Source organism: Vipera berus, assembly GCF_964194415.1.
Source record: "Vipera berus genome assembly, chromosome: 4".
Classification (NCBI taxonomy): Eukaryota; Metazoa; Chordata; class Lepidosauria; order Squamata; family Viperidae; genus Vipera; species Vipera berus.
The window spans coordinates 113,698,285-113,717,462 of record NC_138206.1 but is presented as its reverse complement, the minus strand read 5'-3'; the positions used below and the strand labels follow the sequence as shown (position 1 = coordinate 113,717,462).

General features: G+C 42.0%; 1 protein-coding gene across 3 annotated transcripts in view; it reads right to left on the bottom strand.

Moving 5' to 3' along the window:
• Window positions 1-18,722, bottom strand: part of LOC308667944 (protocadherin-9) — a gene marked incomplete at its 5' end in the record, with an annotated part of 844,000 nt that extends 825,278 nt beyond the window's left edge. For 2 of the 3 annotated variants that reach the window (XM_081327577.1, XM_081327579.1), the window contains one exon: window positions 15,687-18,722. In XM_081327577.1, the coding sequence (XP_081183703.1) occupies window positions 15,687-18,722 (3,036 nt within the window). Of the gene's footprint in view, window positions 1-15,630 lie in introns of all 3 variants that reach the window. The other variant, XM_081327578.1, reaches the window with a different exon arrangement.
• Between the last annotated feature and the right edge of the window lie 456 nt (window positions 18,723-19,178).

Here is a 19,178-nt window from a genome sequence, read left to right as displayed (position 1 = left end):
AAAAGCGTGCATTTAATACTAATTGCAAACCAGTCAGTGAAGATGGCTTGTTAACCACCATGGCCTGCAGTGTTGTAACTTCACCATGCTGTGTTAATGATTTTGCACAAAGAATGGCTCCACAATATTTCACCTACTAGTGAACCCCACCCAGAAGTGAGTTTGCGCTGCATGCTGGTTTTCCTTCCACCGACTAGAAAAATCTAGAAACAAGGGGATGAAAAAATCCAGTGCAATTCTTTCCCAGGGCATTTGAAGTGCTTACTTTAAATAAACAAAGAGGAGAGTTTTCAGGTGTTCTACCCTTATTATAGGCTCCTTCCCCTTACGGAAACTTCTTGCTTGGCTAGCTTTCGGGAGAAATTGCTGTTGCCAATTCTTAGTGAGCATTGACTTTGCCAGCCTGCCAGTTCTGTCAGTACACAAGAGCTGAGGGGAAGCTGAAACTCTCAATTCAGCAACTTTAGATTCCGTGTATACTGGAGCCCCTCTTGACAAACTTCTGAAGAAACTTGATAGGATCCTCTCGAAAAGACAACAAAAAAATATTATGCTTCAATATTTTGACAATGCTCTTGGGCAAAGTCTCTGAAAAGTTCCCACCGGAACAATATCTTGCCTTCATGCCCTGCTGTGAGTTTTCGGAACATATCTGCTTGCAGAAATAGTCTGATTACATGGGAAAGTCCTACGTGGGGAATCCTTGTTTTTCCACAAGGATGCATGTTCTAAGCACAAAGGATGCTGGGTATGCCTAATCTCCATCCTCGGCCTTGTGTTTTTGTTTTGTTTCTAAACTCAGCTGTTACCAGAAAAAAAGAAAAAAAAAGATAAAACAGGGCAAGGGAGAACAAAAGTTGTTAAGTAATCCTAAAACACAACATGGATTGCTCTTCTTATGCTGTATTTCTGGTGACTGACAGCCCACCGCCTTTGTGGCATACAAATAGGAAAGGGTTGGGGGGGGAGAAACGTTTCAGGAAGGAGTGAGTGTTCTTTTCAAACTGACGTGTTTGACAGATTTAACAGCTTTTTGAAATCAAACCTGATGAAATTTCAAATAGAAAAAAAAAGGGGGGGGGGAAGGTCTATCTCCACAGGACAATTACATTATTACCAGGTTCCCTCCTCTTAAGGGATGCAGATTTTTCTGACTTTATTTTCCTTTTGAGCATAATAATAATAATAATAATAATAATAATAATAATAATAATAATAATAATAATAATAATAATAATAATAATAATAATAATAATAAAGTTGGAACAGACCTTGGAGGTCATCTAGTCATCTAGTCCAACCCCCTGCTCAGGCAGGAAACCCTATTCCATTTCGGAAGAAGAAGAAGAAGAAGAAGAAGAAGAAGAAGAAGAAGAAGAAGAAGAAGAAGAAGAAGAAGAAGAAGAAGAAGAAGAAGAAGAAGAAGAAGAAGAAGAAGAAGAAGAAGAAGAAGAAGGAGGAGGAGGAGGAGGAGGAGGGGACCTTGGAGGTCATCTAGTCTAACCCCCCACTTAGGCAGGAAACCCTATACCATTTCGGACAAATGGTTGTCCGGTCTCTTCTTAAAAAACTTCCAGTGTCGGAGCATTCCCCGCTTCTGGATTGCATGCGATTTTCTTTCTTTTTTTTTGAAAAAACAAACAAAAAACGCAGAATTGTTGTGGTGTGTTTGTCCAATTGTACTGTATCGTATTTTACATTATTATTTTTATTTTTATTTTTATTTGGTGTGCTCCTTGCCGCGGTGGATGCACAAGGCTAGGAAATGAAACCCAAGCGATCAAGTTGTTGATGCCCCACAATCAAGAAGCATTTTCAAACACTGTAACAGAAAAGCCTGTGCCGAGATTCACACTCGCCTTACCATTTTTTGGCAAGACTCTGAAATGGACATAAAACAAGGAGAATTCTTGGATCTCCCAACTACTCCCTTTCTTCAGAAACCAGTAGAATATCCAACACTCAAGGGTGATGATCTAACAGGTACAAAGAGACCCCTACAATTGAAAGGTCCAATAAAATGGATATTGGAAGATTTCTCTCCACATATAATGTACAGGTAGTCCTCGATTTACAACCACAATTGAGCCCAAAATTTCTGTTGATAAGCAAGACATTTGTTAAGTGAGTTTCGCCCCGTTTTATGACCTTCCTTGCCACAGTTCTTAAGGGAATCACTGCAGCTGTTAAGTTAAAAACACGGTTGTTAAGCGAATCTGGCTTCCCCATTGACTTTGCTTGTCAGGAGGTCGCAAAAGGGGATCTAGGTGACCCTGGGACACCACAACCGTCATAAATATGAACCAGTTGCCAAGCGTTCAAATTTTGATCGCCTGACCGTGGGGCTGCTGCAACAGTCGTTAAGTGTGAAAAATGGTCATGGGTCACTTTTTTTCAGCGCCATTGTAACTCTGAGCAGTGACTAAATGAACCATTGTAAATCAAGAACTACCTGTGTGGGCAGTCCATACGTTCTCAGATGGTGCAGATCTTTTTGGAAATAAATGCACCTTATTCCAGGAATATACCGGACTGTACTACAAAGGTGGAGCTACATCCATAGCTATTTTCACATGTTTAAATGTCCCCACCATGCCAACGATGGTCTTCTAAAAAAGGGGCCTGCAGGAACGTCATACCCTACACCTCTTTGCACCCCAAAGAACTGATGTGACAAGCCTTGTCCTGCAGCGAGAAGATCGGATGAACATGGTGGACTCTTCAGTAGACTGGAGGGAGGTGTTAAGAGGGGGTCTAGCTTAGAATCTTTGCTCTGCATAAAGTGATATAGATTTGATCTTTCTCACACTCACTGATGCCTTTGTCTGGTGAGATTCTTGTGACTAACAATGCAGCTGTTTTGAGACCATTCAGGAATAGTTCTTATGCCTGACAGATGCCTTCTCAATCGTGTCATTGGAGAAGAAGAAAAAAAATGTCTCTGTGATGTGAACAGCGAACTCCCTATCCAGCAAATGTTGCCCTTCTCACTGCCATATACGGTAAGATACCTCTGTAAGATATCGATAATGCATTTAACAATGCACCCAGGCATAAAAGGGACAGATCAACCAGGCATCTCTTTTGTGACAGTTTCAACCTTAAAAAAAATGTTTTAAAGAAAACATTACAACTCATGCAGCGTAAGCTCCAATTTTTGTATACATAGCCAGGTTCAGCAAGCCTCGGGCTGTTTTGCATTCAGCTACACTTCACCCATATGTCCCATTCTGTTTTCTGCTTCCCCAGCTGTCGATTTAGGTGCCTGACATGTGGTTCAGCTGAAAAAGGTGGTCCCTTTAGCTTCTGTTAAGACCAGCTGTTCTTACAGCATGGATGTTGCCATTAATGGTCCCATGAACTGGAAGTCCATTTCATATCACTACTGCTTTGCTCCGTAAATATTCACCCAGACCAATGTGCAGTTTTCCTCGTTGGGGTTATCTTGAAGTACTGAGAACCTTAGTAGTGCTCCCTCCATCCTATCACAGGGAGAGCACACAAGAAAACTCCACTCAACTAAAATATAAATCTAGTGTAGCTAACTAGGACTCTCTGTTCTATCCTCACTGGGTGTGATTGGTGTCTAAAATAGACTTTGTCAGCAGACACTGGACACTGAAAAGCCAACTTTATGGCTTGAAGATATCGTGAAAGAATCTCTACTGGAAGCCTGAGAGAAATCATTTTCCACCAACGGGCAACAAGATTCATGGGTTTTTAAACATGACTGCCTTGGCTGCTGAATGGAGATACTGTGGACTCATAGTGGCATGAGAATTCTGGACATATTTTTTTTATAACCTCTCTGATGTTTGAGAGAAAAAGAATCTCATCAGACATCTCAAAACTATAATGTACAGAAAGACGTTGCAATCAGCCGGGAATTCCCATTAACCACCTTGGTTTCATGGCACTCTGTTTGGGTCTGAGCAAACCGTTTTGTAAAAAAAAAAAGCATGTATTAATCAAAACACAGAGATTTGGGCAAGGGAAACAAGAATAAGCATTGGTAGTGGAAGAGAAAATGAGAAAAGTAAGCAATTCGTTTAAGGAAAAGGAAGTAATTCTAAGAGAGAGAAAAAAGAGAGGAAGGGATATATGTGAAAGAAGAATTCAGGAACGAGTGACAAGAGAGCAAAGGAGATATAGGAAGCAATCAATGTTCTACTGAACTCAATGGGATGTAGTTGTAAGAGGACTGAATGGTAATTTATTAATTTATTCAAAATATAGGGCCACCCATCTTAAGTGACTTTGGGCAGTGAGAATCGTGCCACTGATTTTGATGCTTACTGTAGATCATCTGGTGCTGATTTATCGAAGGGTACATGGAAATAGGATAAGCTGAGTTGGAACTGTGGAAACAAATATAACAAATTAAAAGCAGTGTATTGGTGTGATTTACTTATAAGGATCAGTTACTTTTCTTGAGGAGGCTGAAAGTTTTGTAACATTGCTCATTAATTCATTTTTGAGAGGTTACTCGTTTTTTTTAATATATATATATATATATATATATATATATATATATATATATATATATATATATATATATATATATATATATATATATATATATATATATATATATATATATATATATATATATATATATATATAATCAGTAATATTGAAGCAGAAGATGGAAACTGTGGATTTTTAAAGCAAAATGGGTAAAAAGAGAATGAGGTTGTTGAAGGCACTGCATGAAACCAAATAATGGGCTGTGTTTGTAACTGTCCTAGCCCCCTTCAGGTAATTTATTTCTGACGTACCACTGGGCTGGAAGAAGGGAGGCAGGTTTTGATGTGGGCTCAGAGAATATCCATCTGTTCACTCGTGGCTGTTTCTAAGAGATTATCGGGGCAGTTTTCTTGGCAGGATTTTTCACAAGTGGTTTGCCATTGCCTACTTCTAAGGGCCGAGAGAGAGTGGCTGGCCTAAGGTCAACCAGCTGGCCTGGAACTTAAGGAGGGACTAGAACTGATGGACTCCCAGTTTGTAGCCTGGGGTCTTAATTACAAGTAGCCCTCAACTTACAACAGCAACGGAGCCCAAAATTTATGTTAAATGACTTTTGCCCCACTTTACAACTTTTCTCGCCACTGTTGTTAAAAGAATCACTGCAGTGGTGAAGTTACTAACCCAGATGTTAAATGAATCTGGCTTTCCTCCACTGATTTAGCTGGTCAGACTGTTGCAAAAGGTGACACAGCAACAGTCATAAATATGAATCAGTTGCCAAGTGTCTGAATGTTGATTGTGTGACCATGTGGGGTACTGCAAGCGTCACAACTGTGGGAAAATGGTCATAAGTCAATTTTCCCCTGTGCCATTGTAACTTCGGTCACCAAACAGGCTGTTGTAAATCGAGGACTATCTGCACTATTCTAAATGGGCTGTCGGTCATCTTTGGTGACCTCAAAATATTTATCCACTCCTGTACCTACAGTTGCATTTTCCAGGGTGTCCCTAAAACCATTCCATGCTTTCAAGCTGAAAGAAAACAAGAGACACTTACTTACTTGTTCAGGTCATTCTTAACTTGCAGCCATCTATTTTAGCAACCAAAGTTACAACACCACTGAAAAAGGTGACTTACAAACAGTTCTTACAGCTATTGCAGACATGTCAAACTCACGACGTCACGTGACATCACACAACGTATCAGGACAGTTTTGCCATTGCCGGCAATGGGGTGGGCATGGCTTCTGCATGACGCTTCTGGCCCATGGGCCAGGAGTTTGACACCCATGAGCTATTGGGTTGATTGGCAACCTACCACAGGTGCATTGTTCCAGGATTGTGAGATTGCCAGTTGTTAACTCCAACTTCTGACAAGCAAAGTCAGTAGGGTGGAGGTTCACTCTCTGAGCTGGTGGGTCGGTTTCCAAGTCCTTCATTACCAGGCTAGGTAACATCTTCAGTGGAGATTAGGTGATGTCCGTATTCTTCTGTTTCTAAGGGCTTCAGGTGAGGGTGTGTCAAGTGAGGGTCTTATGATGGGTCAGATGTGAGTCGTCAACTGAGGGTCCTGTGATGGGGAAGTTCCATTAGGTCAGGGTCACTGGGAGGTGAACTGCTGTGGGAAGGCAAGTTTGCGTGGCTTGGTTGAAGGTTGGTGCTGTCTCTGGTTGGCTGTGTGGTTGATCTGGATTCTGACGGGTTCGTAGGTTGACCTACCACCAGCCTACGAACCCTCCAGAATCCAAATCAACCACACAGCCAACCAGAGACAGACCCTCAATCAACCCATGCAAGTCCCCCCCACCAGTTCACCTCCCAATAACCCTGACCTCATGCAACCTCCTCATCACAAGATCATCACAAGCCTCTCACTGATGACTCGCACCTGACTCATCACAAGACACACCCATGCCTGAAGCCCTTAGAAACAGAAGCACACTGATATCCCCTGGATGCTTCTGAAGATGTTACCTAGCCTGGTAATGAAATGTTCGGAAACCAACGCTCAAGCTCGGAGAACGAATGCTTGACCCTCATCCTACACCCGAGCTACAGATATTGGCTGCCATTGCAACCTATTCTGTCTGGTGCTGAACACCACAACAATAATCAAGGCCGTGCATATCAATTCACAGCACTAAGGAGGACAGCATTGTCCCAACACAGCATATAATTCATCAGCGTATCCCACAGTGAGCACTGCAATAGAGTTGTGCATCTCGGTCCTTCTTGAATGCTGGTCCATGCAAACAGTTTCCCATCCTTCAAGGATTTTGCACTTCTTTGCCGCATGAAAATCTGGTTTTGTTTTCAGTTTAGCACATACCTTTATTAAGACAGACAGTGGTTCTACTTTTTATAATAGACTGCACAAAAGAGAAATCCATAAGCAAATAAATGTTTGAAACCTCCACAGGAGATTTATGGATTGGGGGGAAAAAACAACAACTTTGTCCCTTGTTGACATTCGTGGACCATCATGTTGCAACATTGTGGTTCTTAAATATATTTATACATTCACATGGGATCTGTATAATGGACACGTGTGATGGTTCTGATCATTTTACCCAAAATATCAGTCAAAAGTTTTGAAGTTTCCAAAACATCTCCAAAATGGAGAAGCCAGATCCACTTAACAACCGTGTTACTAACTGAGTGATTCCCTTAAGGACTGGGGCAAGAAACGTCATTAAACGGGGCAAAATTCCTTTAACAACTGTCTTGCTTTGCCACATAAATTTAGGGATCAGGACTACCTGTGAATAACAGTCAAGCAGTGAACACCCAAAGCGCTATCCCTTGGGGGTGCAAAATTCTGCATAAAGATCCTTGTAAGCTGATGGCTCAAATGTGTTATAAAAGCAAGGTCTTCAAACTTGGCCCTTTTATGACTTGTGGACTTATGCGTGCCTAATCCATGTAAAGGGATACCTAGGTTAGGATTCTCTTGTGTTATATTTCATTTACTAGCAATGTTTGTTCTCAAATTCCACACAAATTCACAATGACAGGATTCCACTAGTTGAGGTTACCAGTGTGCCTAAATCTTCCGTACCACTCCATCCTATGTTTGCTTTCTTAGAAACAGATTCCATTGTTTAGAACAGGCACAATCTCGAGTCTAGCCACAAAGCATCCAATGGCAATGATTTGGAAGCAAGCCTTTCTGACTCCAGGAGACTTGTTTTTAACCAGAACTCCAAAGGATTATGCACTGCCAATTAAAACAACTGAAGCTACAGGTAATCCTTAATTTGCACCTCTTCTTTTGGGGTGACCATTGAAGGTTACTATGCCACTGGAAAAAGTGGCTTTTTTCACCAGTACAATTGCAGCATCGCTATGGCCACGTGATCAGAGTTCTTTGAAGAGCTCATCCATCGGAAACTTGACACAAACTTTGGATACTTGGCAACTGACTCATATTTATGATGGTTGCACTGTCCTGGGGTCATGCGATCAACTTTTTACGACCTTCTGACAAGCAACGTCAATGGAGAAGCCAGATCCACTTAACTATCGTGTTACTGACAGTGATTCCCTTAAGGACTGGGGCAAGAAAGGTCATAAAATGGGGCAAAATTCCTTTAACAACTGTCTTTCTTTGCCACATAAATTTAGGGATCAGGACTACCTGTAAATTAAAGTCAAGCAGTGAACATCCAGAGCGCTATCCCTTGGGGGTGCATAATTCTGCATAAAGATCCTTGTCAGCTGATGGATCAAATGTGTTATAAAAGCAGGGTCTTCAAACTTGGCCCTTTTATGACCTGTGGACTTCAACTCTGGGAGCTGAAGTCCACAAGTCATAAAAGGGCCAAGTTTGAAGACCCCTGTGTTAAAGTAAGGGACAAGAGTTGCTTTATGCCACATTTCATCCATGCCAAAAGATAGTTTCATACGTTCTTCCATTGCCATATTTTTAATGGAGGAAGTATTTATATATTGCTCTTTTGGAGTTCCTTTTTCCTAACTGACTGAAAAACAGTGCTGGAGAAATGAAGAAAGAGAGCAATTGCTGTTTTTGTGAAAGACATCCATGATTATCACATAAAAGCATCTGCTTCGAATAGATTACTACAGTATAAGGGAGCACTCTGACAGAATTTGCATTTTCCCCCCAGCCTACAGAGAACTGGACACATAAGACATGGAATGTGAAAAGGCATAATCCATGGATTATGTAGGAATCACTGCCAATTACTCCCAGATGGAAGAAACTTAAGTCCATCTCTGTGTATTAATATATTATCATTAATTAAACAGTACCATTTCTGTAAATGATGCTTTGAAGGGTTTTGCATTTAAAAAAAAAAAACAAAACAAAAAAACAAGTCCCTGATCTCAAGAAGCTCACAATAGGAATATCATTCACAACAACATAAAATGCTTGTTTTATTTGTTCGTTTAAATCACCAAATAGGACAGATCCATTCCATGCAGTCTTTGCATCCTCCTTTTTTATTTTTTTTTAATATTTCCAGACCCTCCCCCAGGGGAAAAAAAAAACAGGGCTTAATTTTAGGTGGCTTGAAATGATGTGCTTAAAAAAGTTGCCAGATGTAAATGGGTCACTGTTTTCATATCTTAAACATCTGTTGTTTATACCCAAGAAGGCACGCTGGGGTGGGGAAGGAAATTAATTCCCCAATTGCTGTCAACTGAGTTAGGAAACAGCAATAAACAGCTTACTGTGGAGCTGCTAGCTGCAATAAAATGGCTGTCAATAAAATGTGGCTGATACGATTTTGCAGGGTCAAAAAAATGAAAATATTTTTCCTGGGTCTATGTGTGATACAGTTCAAGAAAGTTACATGTGTGTCCGTGGGAAAACAAAGCTTAATGAGTCATGTATACATTCATATTATGCACCCATACTTGCATGTATGCACACAAGCACACCACCAAGTCTAATTCATGAAAGAAAGAGGGAGAAAAAAAATGCATCTCAGGAGCTTCAACTGACTGGGGATGCTGTGTACATAAAAGGAAGAGAAAGCCTTATTTTTTTAGCTTAGTGCGGTTCTTGAGAATTGTATTATTGCTTAAGGTTATATTCTGATTTCTAGGCTAGAGACCCCTATTTTCCCAGGCTTTTCACTTCCACACATACCGAAAGATCTTTTCAGCTGAAGTTTTCCATGCTCGGCTTCCTTTCCAAGATGAATATCTTTAGACAGTTGAACAAAAAGCTCCCAATATTTTTTTTCCCCATTTCTTATATAAGGTAGCAAAAGATGCACTGTATTTGCACCACATTTCCACATTCTTATTGCTAAAGTATCGGTGCTGAGGATATCAGCATCTTGTCATTTTATGTTCTGTGGGAATTGTCTTCACTGCACCCCGATCTTCCTCAATGGGCAAAAATCCAAATCCAAAGATTTCAATGAGCACATTGCCCTGTTCCTGTTTGGCTTCTTTATACCACAGCTTCCCACAACAGTTCCTGCAGCCAAGAAAACTACTTTTATGGGAGGTTTAACAGCTTTGGTAGTGTCCCTTTTTATCAGCTGTTATCATAAATGCAACTAATAAATCATAGACAACAAGCCACCTGAGAGAGGCTGCTCCTTCTTAGTGCAGTTAACCACAACACAGCTTTCTTGCTGCAATTTCATAAAACACTCAAGGGAACCAAGCGTGTATACACACACACACACACACACATATATATATATATGTGTGTGTGTGTATATATATATGTGTGTGTGTATATAATATATATATATATATATATATATATATATATATATGTATATGTATATGTATATGTATATGTATATGTATATGTATATGTATATGTATATGTATATGTATATGTATATGTATATGTATATGTATATATATATATATATGGACGTGGTGGCTCAGTGGGTTAGGACGCTGAGCTTGTCAATCAGAAGATCGGCAGTTTGGCGGGTCGAATCCCGAGTGCCACATAGCAGAGTGAGCGCCTGTTACTCGTCCCAGCTTCTGCCAACCTAGCAGTTCGAAAGCATGTAAAAATGCAAGTAGAAAAATAGGAACCACTACGGTGGGAAGGTAACAGCGTTCGATGCGCCTTTGGCATCTAGTCATGCCGGCCACATGACCACGGAGACATCCTCGGACAAGCGCTGGCTCTTCGGCTTTGAAACGGAGATGAGCACCGGCCACATGACCATGAATTAATACAGTTCATAAGAATTGCGGCTTTTTGTTGGGAAAAAAAATATAGACTGAAAACTGAAGGAAGTCTTGTAGCCCCTCTCCCCCAGAAATTCCAGCCAACGAGTTCAAGTAAATCAAAATCCTTCAAGTCTCTAGATTAGAGAAGAGTGTACTGATGTTACTATGCCACAGCTGCCTATTATTCCCGAGCACTGACCACATCATCTAGATAGAAAATGGAAGAAAATTCAAACCGTTTTGTTGTGTTTTTTTTTGTTTTTTTGCTTTTGAATGGATGAGATCTGACCATGGTTAGTTCTTGCACAAACACTAAACACAGCAGGCCCTAGTTCTAAAAATGGCTCATCTTTATTTCCTATCTTGCAAGATTTTAGAAAGCTTTTTTTTCTGTGAGTCAGATCTAATCCAGCCTAGCTTTTTTTTTCTTTCTTGGCAACAGCAATCAAACCATAAAAGGTATTTCGTGCTGTTCGCAGAAGCTGAGCAATCCTTCCACTCTGCCTTAATGTTTCCCTTACAGACTTTCTCTCAAGGGAAAGATGCTGTCCTACACGCTGGCAAGTAGAAATAGCTTAATGCTCAACCAGATTCAATATATGGTACTTTTTCTGGTGTAGTCAATTATCCATCAGAACAATGCAGCATCTGGTATCCAACGTCCATGTCAAACCTATCATATAAAAAGGTAAAGGTTCCCCCGCACACATGTGCTAGTCGTTTCCGACTCTAGGGGCTGGTGCTCATCTCCGTTTCAAAGCCGAAGAGCCAGCGCTTGTCCGAGGATGTCTCCATGGTCATGTGGCCGGCATGAGTAGACGCCAAAGGCGCACAGAACGCTGTTACCTTCCCACCGTAGTGGTCCCTATTTTTCTACTTGCATGTTTACGTGCTTTTAAACTGCTAGGTTGGCAGAAGCTGGGACGAGTAACAGGCGCTCACTCTGTTACGCGGCACTCAGGATTCGACCCGCCAAACTGCCAACCATCTGATCAACAAGCTCAGTGTCTTAACCCACTGAGCCACCCTGTCCCTATCATATATATATATGAATTTGAGTGCGGCTGGCTCCAATGTAATGCAATTGGCAATCCAAAATTGCTTATGTACGCTGTTTAAAATCTACCCACATTTCCTAATTCAGACAAAAACACGTAAATGATTCCATTCACCTCCTTGCGGTCACATTGGAAAACAAAGATGAACGCTGCCCAGAATATTAAGCTATGTTTCCTCATTTTGTCTGAACTAGGCCATTCTTTTCTTTAAAAAAAAATGAAATAAAATAAGGAGTCTGATAGAATTTGTGCTATCTAAGAAAATCACGCTGTCCTTCAGCTCCTATTTTACTCAAAGCATCTGTCTTCTCACGCCTGCCAAAAGAATCATTTGCAATTTCCATTTTGGCATGTACTATGGAATTGACACAGCTACCCAATCTGCAGCATTTAGAAATGTTTTCGGGATTAGTGTTTAGGCTATCCTATTTCATACACTGAAATGCAACTTTCTTAATTATGAGTTATCTATATTTGGGCATCTTTGTATGGCATTGCTTTGCTAGCCTATTGCAACAGAATCCAAGATATTATACCAGTGACTACAGTATGCATATAAAGAACACCCTTAGTGAAATATTACATAATTTATCTTCGGTCCCTAATTCTTTCAGTTCATGTCATCTTAGATTCTTGATTTTTGTTTAAGCATCTTTTAACATAAAAAAAAAAAAAACAATTTGATGCATGACCAACAAAGAGCCACAGGAGAAGAATCTGTGCTGTTTGCTCAAAGGATTGCGAGTTTTTTTTTTTTTTTTAAGAAAAAAAAAGTTCTTAACAGTACTAAACATCCCACAGCGTACTGTGTGAACAGGCTTAAAGAAGTTGAATAAAATTGTCTGCTAAACTATACAGAGTTTTTGATCTTTTCTTTTTTAAAAAAAACACGAACTGTTATGAAATCTAACCTACTGATTTGGGGGTAGCTCAATTATTAAAAAAGAAACAAGCAACCTAAAGATTTCATGTGATATTAACAGTGTACAAGTACTGTTGCCTTCTCCTTAGTTACGCCACTCATGCAGCTGCCCGATTTAGCAAAGGAATGACTAAAATAGAATAATTCTCCACAACAATTCCCAATTATCCATCACCATCCTCCAAATTATCAGTAACCCTTAACTATTTTTTATTTACTGGGCTGGGTGTATTCCATGAATGTTCTCCTGCAGAAGCCCCGTTGCTCTAAATAGGTACAATGCCAGATCACTTCCTTAGGACAGAAAACAGAATGTGTGGTTACTCTATTTTCTGATTTTATCCTCAAGTCAGCTTTCTCACCAGAACTTTTTTTTTTAAAGTCACTATTTTTACACCTTGGTGCTAAGTACATTTACTTGCAAATAAGTTCTGTTGGTGTCAATAGAACATAGTTCCAGGAATGAGTGTTTATTTAATGGCAAATGTCTTTTAACATGTGCAGGACTAAAAAGCATAACAATGAATCAGTCTCTCCCACACTGTCTGACATCACTGGTGTCAGCAAGACACATCATCTTTGCCAACCCGAAAACTTCAGATGTCTCTTTTCAAACCAAGCCTTGAAACAGGAAGCAAAATCCATTATTAGCAGCTCTTGAGCAATTGAATAGATTTGACTTTTTGAATCTTGCAAAACTAGGAGCTGTCTTTCCATTTACTTAGCACGAGAATGATCTGTCTTGCTGCAACTGGAGAAAAATATACAGGATTCTTATGGGTCCAACTTTATTTGGAAACAGGAACATGCAACAATTCTGTACTAATTATGACAAAGCTTGCTATCCAATTGAGAGTTGGGAGGAGGGGGATCGTTTGAGTCCTATCCACTTCTCTGGTGGACTTCCAACACATCAAACACTTCTTAAAAATACAGTATGTGCTAAAAAAATTCTAGCCTTGTTTCTGAACGTCTGACCCTCTTGAGGTGAAAAGCCTCTTGAGTGTTGATATGTACATGCTCTTCCAAGGAAGTTGCTACGGACTTGTGATTTTAAGCCCCTTTGGACTTCTGGGAAAAATAAAAAAAATAAAAAAATAAAACCCAATCCTGTAACAGGAGCAGACAACCCAAATGTGGGCCCAAACAATTTGTGGGCAATTGATAACAAACATAGAAGGAATCAAGAGTGAGGAAGCAGTGATGCTCCAGGCTCAAGTTACACAGATGTTGCCAGATGCCCTTCCTCGTCATTTCAGCCCTGTGTTAAAAGTTGCCTAGGCACACAATTTATGCCCTTACTTTGATAACACTGTTATCAACTCCCTGGTAGGGAGGAGAGTGTGGAATTTCATCTCAAATCCTTTTTAAGGAGCCCACCAAGTATTTCTCAGAGTAGATTCTTCCACAACACGCCTCTGTAGGGGCTAAAAAAAAATGTAGCAGAGACTGGTCCAAAATTCCAGAAGTGATTTTGAAAACGCTAGTGTACAACTTGGGAAATGACTCCAGCTAGAAAATGGACACTTTCCATCCCAGGGGCCACCAAAACCTCCTCTAATGGAGCTTGCCTTGCTCCGTGGACCCATCAGCCAGACCAGACCTGCATCATCACTTAAGGAAACAAGGAGTCAACCATGAGATGGGTTGGGCAGCTAAACTTTTCATCAAGTGATGCAATGAAACTTAAGTACTCTGGGCCCCTAGAAAGCATGCCAGTTTAAAATCCTGCTTCCTTCAGCGTGACTAAATAAAGGATTTCTTCGGGTTTCTGTACCAGCCTAAACCATCCCTTCCCCACCCCCCACCCCATTTTTTTTTAAAAAAACTACTGCACAATTGGCAGCCAGCCAGCTCAGCCAATGCAGTCCCATAGCGCCATCTAGAGGAGCATTCTTGCATTCTAATTTTGTGGCGAAAGACAAGCACCAATTAAATGAATTAAGACAGCGCTGCATTTCAATCTTTATTAGCCAGGAATGATTTTACCTAGATCATCATTGTAGGAATAATATCCCCCCAATCCCTAATACTGGATTTGGAGGAAATATGAGGTTCCTTGACCTTTTTTTTTTTTAATGGCAGATTTCATAGCTTTAAAATGACTCATGAAAACTCCCTTATGGGCTAATAAGAGAATGCATTTGCAATGGGGTGATTATTTTTTTCCCCTGCATAATTCATGGTGAGTTTTCTTTCTTTCTTTTTTATTTATTTCCATTAGTTATAAACAAATGAGTTCCTCTCAAAGGTGTACTTTGGCCATTTAAAACAGGAGGATAAACAAAAAAAAAAAGCAGACACAAATAAAATGCAACTTTTTTCTTCCTTAACAGACACGTAGTTTTACCTCGACACAACTGAAACCATTGCAGTTCATTGTCTCCTACCCAGCCAACACAGGGCAACATAACCTTTGAGCCTTGGTGAAGACAAAATCAGCTCCTGAAAACGGTAACGTAACAAATGTTCCAGATCAGCGGGAAATAAACGGGGTGGGAAGAGACCGTCAAACCAGCCTCCTGTGGAAATACAACTTTTCTTCAATTGGAAATTAATATATTTAGCCCTGAAACATTTTGGTCCATCTAATATTTTTCTTTCTCCCCCCCCCCCTCACAGACTTGGTCTGAATCTGGCAGACCAAGCACCACTCTTCATCTTGAGTAAAGCTCTATCCTGATATGTTTTTGTCACACACACACAAAAAAACAACACAAAAAACATGATACCATCGCTTCTAAGCACTAGCCTGTGTACATGTGTGCATCTCTGTTGGTGGATGAGTGTGAATGAGTGTATGTGTGTGTGCCACTTGTCCTAAAAGAAAAAGCAAAAAAAAAGTTGGTGACGTTATCGCTTTGGGACCACGGTTTTCATTTATACAAAATGCATAGTCCTGGGAGGTGAGAAACCTCGTCACCCCTTTCTTTCTCTCCTTAGCAAAAAAAAACCCTAAGCTAACGTTATATTCCCCAAAGCCAAGAATTCCTCCTGGCACTTTAATACTGGTTGAGTGGGCACTTGTATGCAGTACTTATAGACCAGTAAAAGTGCTCGTTTACCTGTCTGGTGTGTAAGGGGCCTTTTGTCTTGAAGCCTCCTTGCGAACTGCACTCTGAGGCACTGAAGTGGTCTGAACTAGTGGAAGAGCGTTTGGAAAGAGTGTCACACCCTCCAACAAAGGTGTTGTCCAAGGGGAGCTCCTGAATCACGTGATGCTTTTTCACCGAGACGGGAGTGTCCGGCTTAAGGTGGAAAGCAGACTGTGGAGGGGCAGATTTGTAATGCTTGGCGAGATCAGGGCTGTTAGGCTTAAAGGTGGTGGGTGGTGCAGTGCCCCAGTCAAATCTTCCTATACTCTGCTCCTCCAGCTCAGCTGGAAGGCTAATGGTCCCATTGATAGGTTCGTGAACAGCATCCTCGGGTTTGGACTCCTCAATGGTCACAAAATTCAACAGGGAACTTTTAGGAGATTTTCTTTTCTTCCGCTTCTTCTTCTTGTTCTGCTTGTTCTCCTGGTTGGGGGACATCCACTCGGCCCCTTGCTTGCTCCTCTGGGCAGCTTTGAACCTGGAGGCGTGGCGGCAGCGGACCAGCACGGTGACAAAGATGACCACGATGACTACCATGGCCCCGGCCACGATGGCGATCATGATGGTAAGGTAGTCCTCGTTTTGGTAGGGCTGGCTGCTGTCCCCAATGTTCCTATCCAAAGGGGTCTCCATAGTCCTCCGGATCAGGTCATAAATATAAGAGGCATTTCCCGCAGTGTCATTGACGTACAGAAACACAAGGACAAGGGTGTGCAAGGATTTGGGATAGCCCAGGTCACTAATGTTGACCACCAACCGATGTAAGCCCACATCAGTTGGAATGGGTTTCTCTTCCAGGGTGATGTTACCCGTCACAGGATCAATACGGAACAAGCCTTTGTTGTTTCCACTGACTATTGTGTATTTCAGTTCAGCATTCATTCCTGTGTCGATGTCAACAGCAAACACTTCTGCTACCACAGACCCTGGGATAGCTGAGAGAGGAACCAGCTTAAAAGATGTATTGGAAGGGGGATAGATGACCACCGGGCTGTTGTCATTAACATCCATCACATTGATGGTGACCTTAGCAGTAGAAGAACAGGGTGGCTGCCCTCCATCAATAGCCTTGACATCAAAGGTGTAGGAACTTTGTTGCTCGCGATCAAAAGACACATTAGACTTTATAACTCCAGAATAAGGATCCAGAACAAAGTTCTCATTGTCGTTCAAGATGGAGAGCGTCACAGCTTTATTCTCACCCGCGTCTGCATCCGTCACTGTGATCACTCCCACAGTACTGTACTTTGGTAGGTTCTCGGACACAAAAAACTGAAAATGGTTATGGGTGAATTTGGGACTGTTGTCATTCTCATCTAGCACCGTAACGATCACAGCCGCTTGGCTCTGCAAGGGAGGAGTCCCATTGTCTCTGGCCGTGACGGTGAAAATAAACCTCTCCTGTTCTTCTCGGTCAAACACCCGGGAAGCGGTCAAAACCCCTGTCTTACGATCCAGATCGAAAAAGGAGGCATTGGGACCAAGCTGGTACACAATGTCTGCGTTCTTACCACTGTCCTCGTCAGTGGCGCTAATCGTGGTTAAATACAGTCCTCGCCGGTTATTTTCAGACACTGAGAGCTCAATAACAGGCTGGCTAAAGATGGGAGGGTTGTCGTTTTCGTCCTCCAATTTGACTCTGACTAGGGCTGTCTGGTTTAAACTGGGTTTGCCCGAGTCAGAGGCCACAATTTTAAAGCTGAATTCTTTGGTGCCCTCGTAGTCCAGCAAGGAAGAGGTCTCTAACAAGTACTGGTTATCATAAACGGCTTTCAAGTGAAATGGCACCTCTCTTTCAATGAAACAGATGACTTTGCCATTCACATCGGTGTCCTTATCTGAGACGGTAATCAGGGCAATCTTGGTGTTGACGGGGTCTTTCTCAGATAAGTACACTGTGCCATTGATGGGGCTTATGATGTACCTGAGGTCTATATTAGGGGGGTTATCGTTAACATCAGTTACGTTGATGGTAACCGTGGCCCGGGCAGGAGTTGAGCTACCATCGCTGGCTAGAACTGTCACCTTGTGGATGGCAGTCTCCTCTCGATCTAAGGCCCTCTGAACTGTGATTAGCCCAGTGGTGTTGTTTAAAGCAAAGAGTCGTTTTGTTGCCGGAGCAACCTGGGCCCCGAAAATATATCTGATTTCTGCATTGCTTCCCACATCTGCATCTGTGGCATGGAGCTGGAGGACAGAGGTCCCTACCGGGGCATTCTCAGGTATGTGGACTTCCACCTGGCTCTCTTTAAAAACTGGCCTGTTGTCATTGACATCACTTACGGTGACCTGAAGGATGGCTGTGCTGGATTTCTGGGGTGTTCCTCCATCCTCCACCTTGATTTTCATCACATAAGTGTCTTTCTGCTCCCGGTCCAGGTTTTGTTGGACGATCAGTTGAGGCCACTTTTCTCCTTCCGGAGTCTCCACAATATCCAAGCCAAAGACACTTTGCCCGTTGAGGAGTTCGTAATGCTGGACTCCGTTGAAACCGGTGTCTGGATCAGTGGCCGAGGGGATGGGGAAGCGGCTGTTGATCAGCGTGTTTTCAGGGATGGAGATGTTGATGACAGGCGATGGGAACATAGGGGCATTGTCGTTGGTGTCCTTCACAATGATCTTGATCTTGATCAGCCTGAAAAAGTCGTTGGGGAGGATCACCACCTCCAGCTCGAAGAAGCACTCATTCTCTTCCGCGTAAGCGGCCCCTGCGCAGAGTCTCTCCCGATCAATCCGGTTGGAGGTGGTGAAGATCTCCCCCGTGGTGCTGGAGACTTTCACCAAAGGGGCATCTCCTGCTTTGGAGACCAGCCTGTAGACCAGACTTGAGCTGGTTCCTGTGGCAGCATTAATGTGAGAAATGTTCAGATCCTTTGGTATGTTCCCAATGGGGACGTTTTCAGGCAGTTCCTCCCGGATGGTGTAAATAAGTTCTTGAGCGACAGCAGAATCCAGCCGCAAGCAGGCGATCAGAGCAGCCAACAGGTAAAAATCCCTCAGGTCCATGATAATCTATTTATAGATCCTACTTTTAGGGTTCCAAGACGTCCACAAAGGAGGGCTGACTTCTTTGCCAAAGGAAGCTGGCCGGCTGCATCACATCCAAGCATCGACTTCCCGACGACAATCCCTGCCGACAACACAATCAGAACAACATTTCGTAAAGAAGCGTACATTTAAAACGGTATCAGATCCACACACACACACACATACACACACACAGGCACACACGCACACGCACACTTGCAAAAGAGAAACACTGCCACCTGCTTCCATCCCTTGCTTGTGTTATGTGTGCGAGAGAGTAATTCCCGCTTCATGAATGCACCAATATACCGCCACTAGCGCCGAGTGCGCACTGAGAATGAAATTAACTAGTTACAAGATTGAGTCGAGGGGCAGGCAGGGGGAAAGAGACGCAGACGCGCAATTCACACCGAGACACACAGAGAGAGAGAGAGA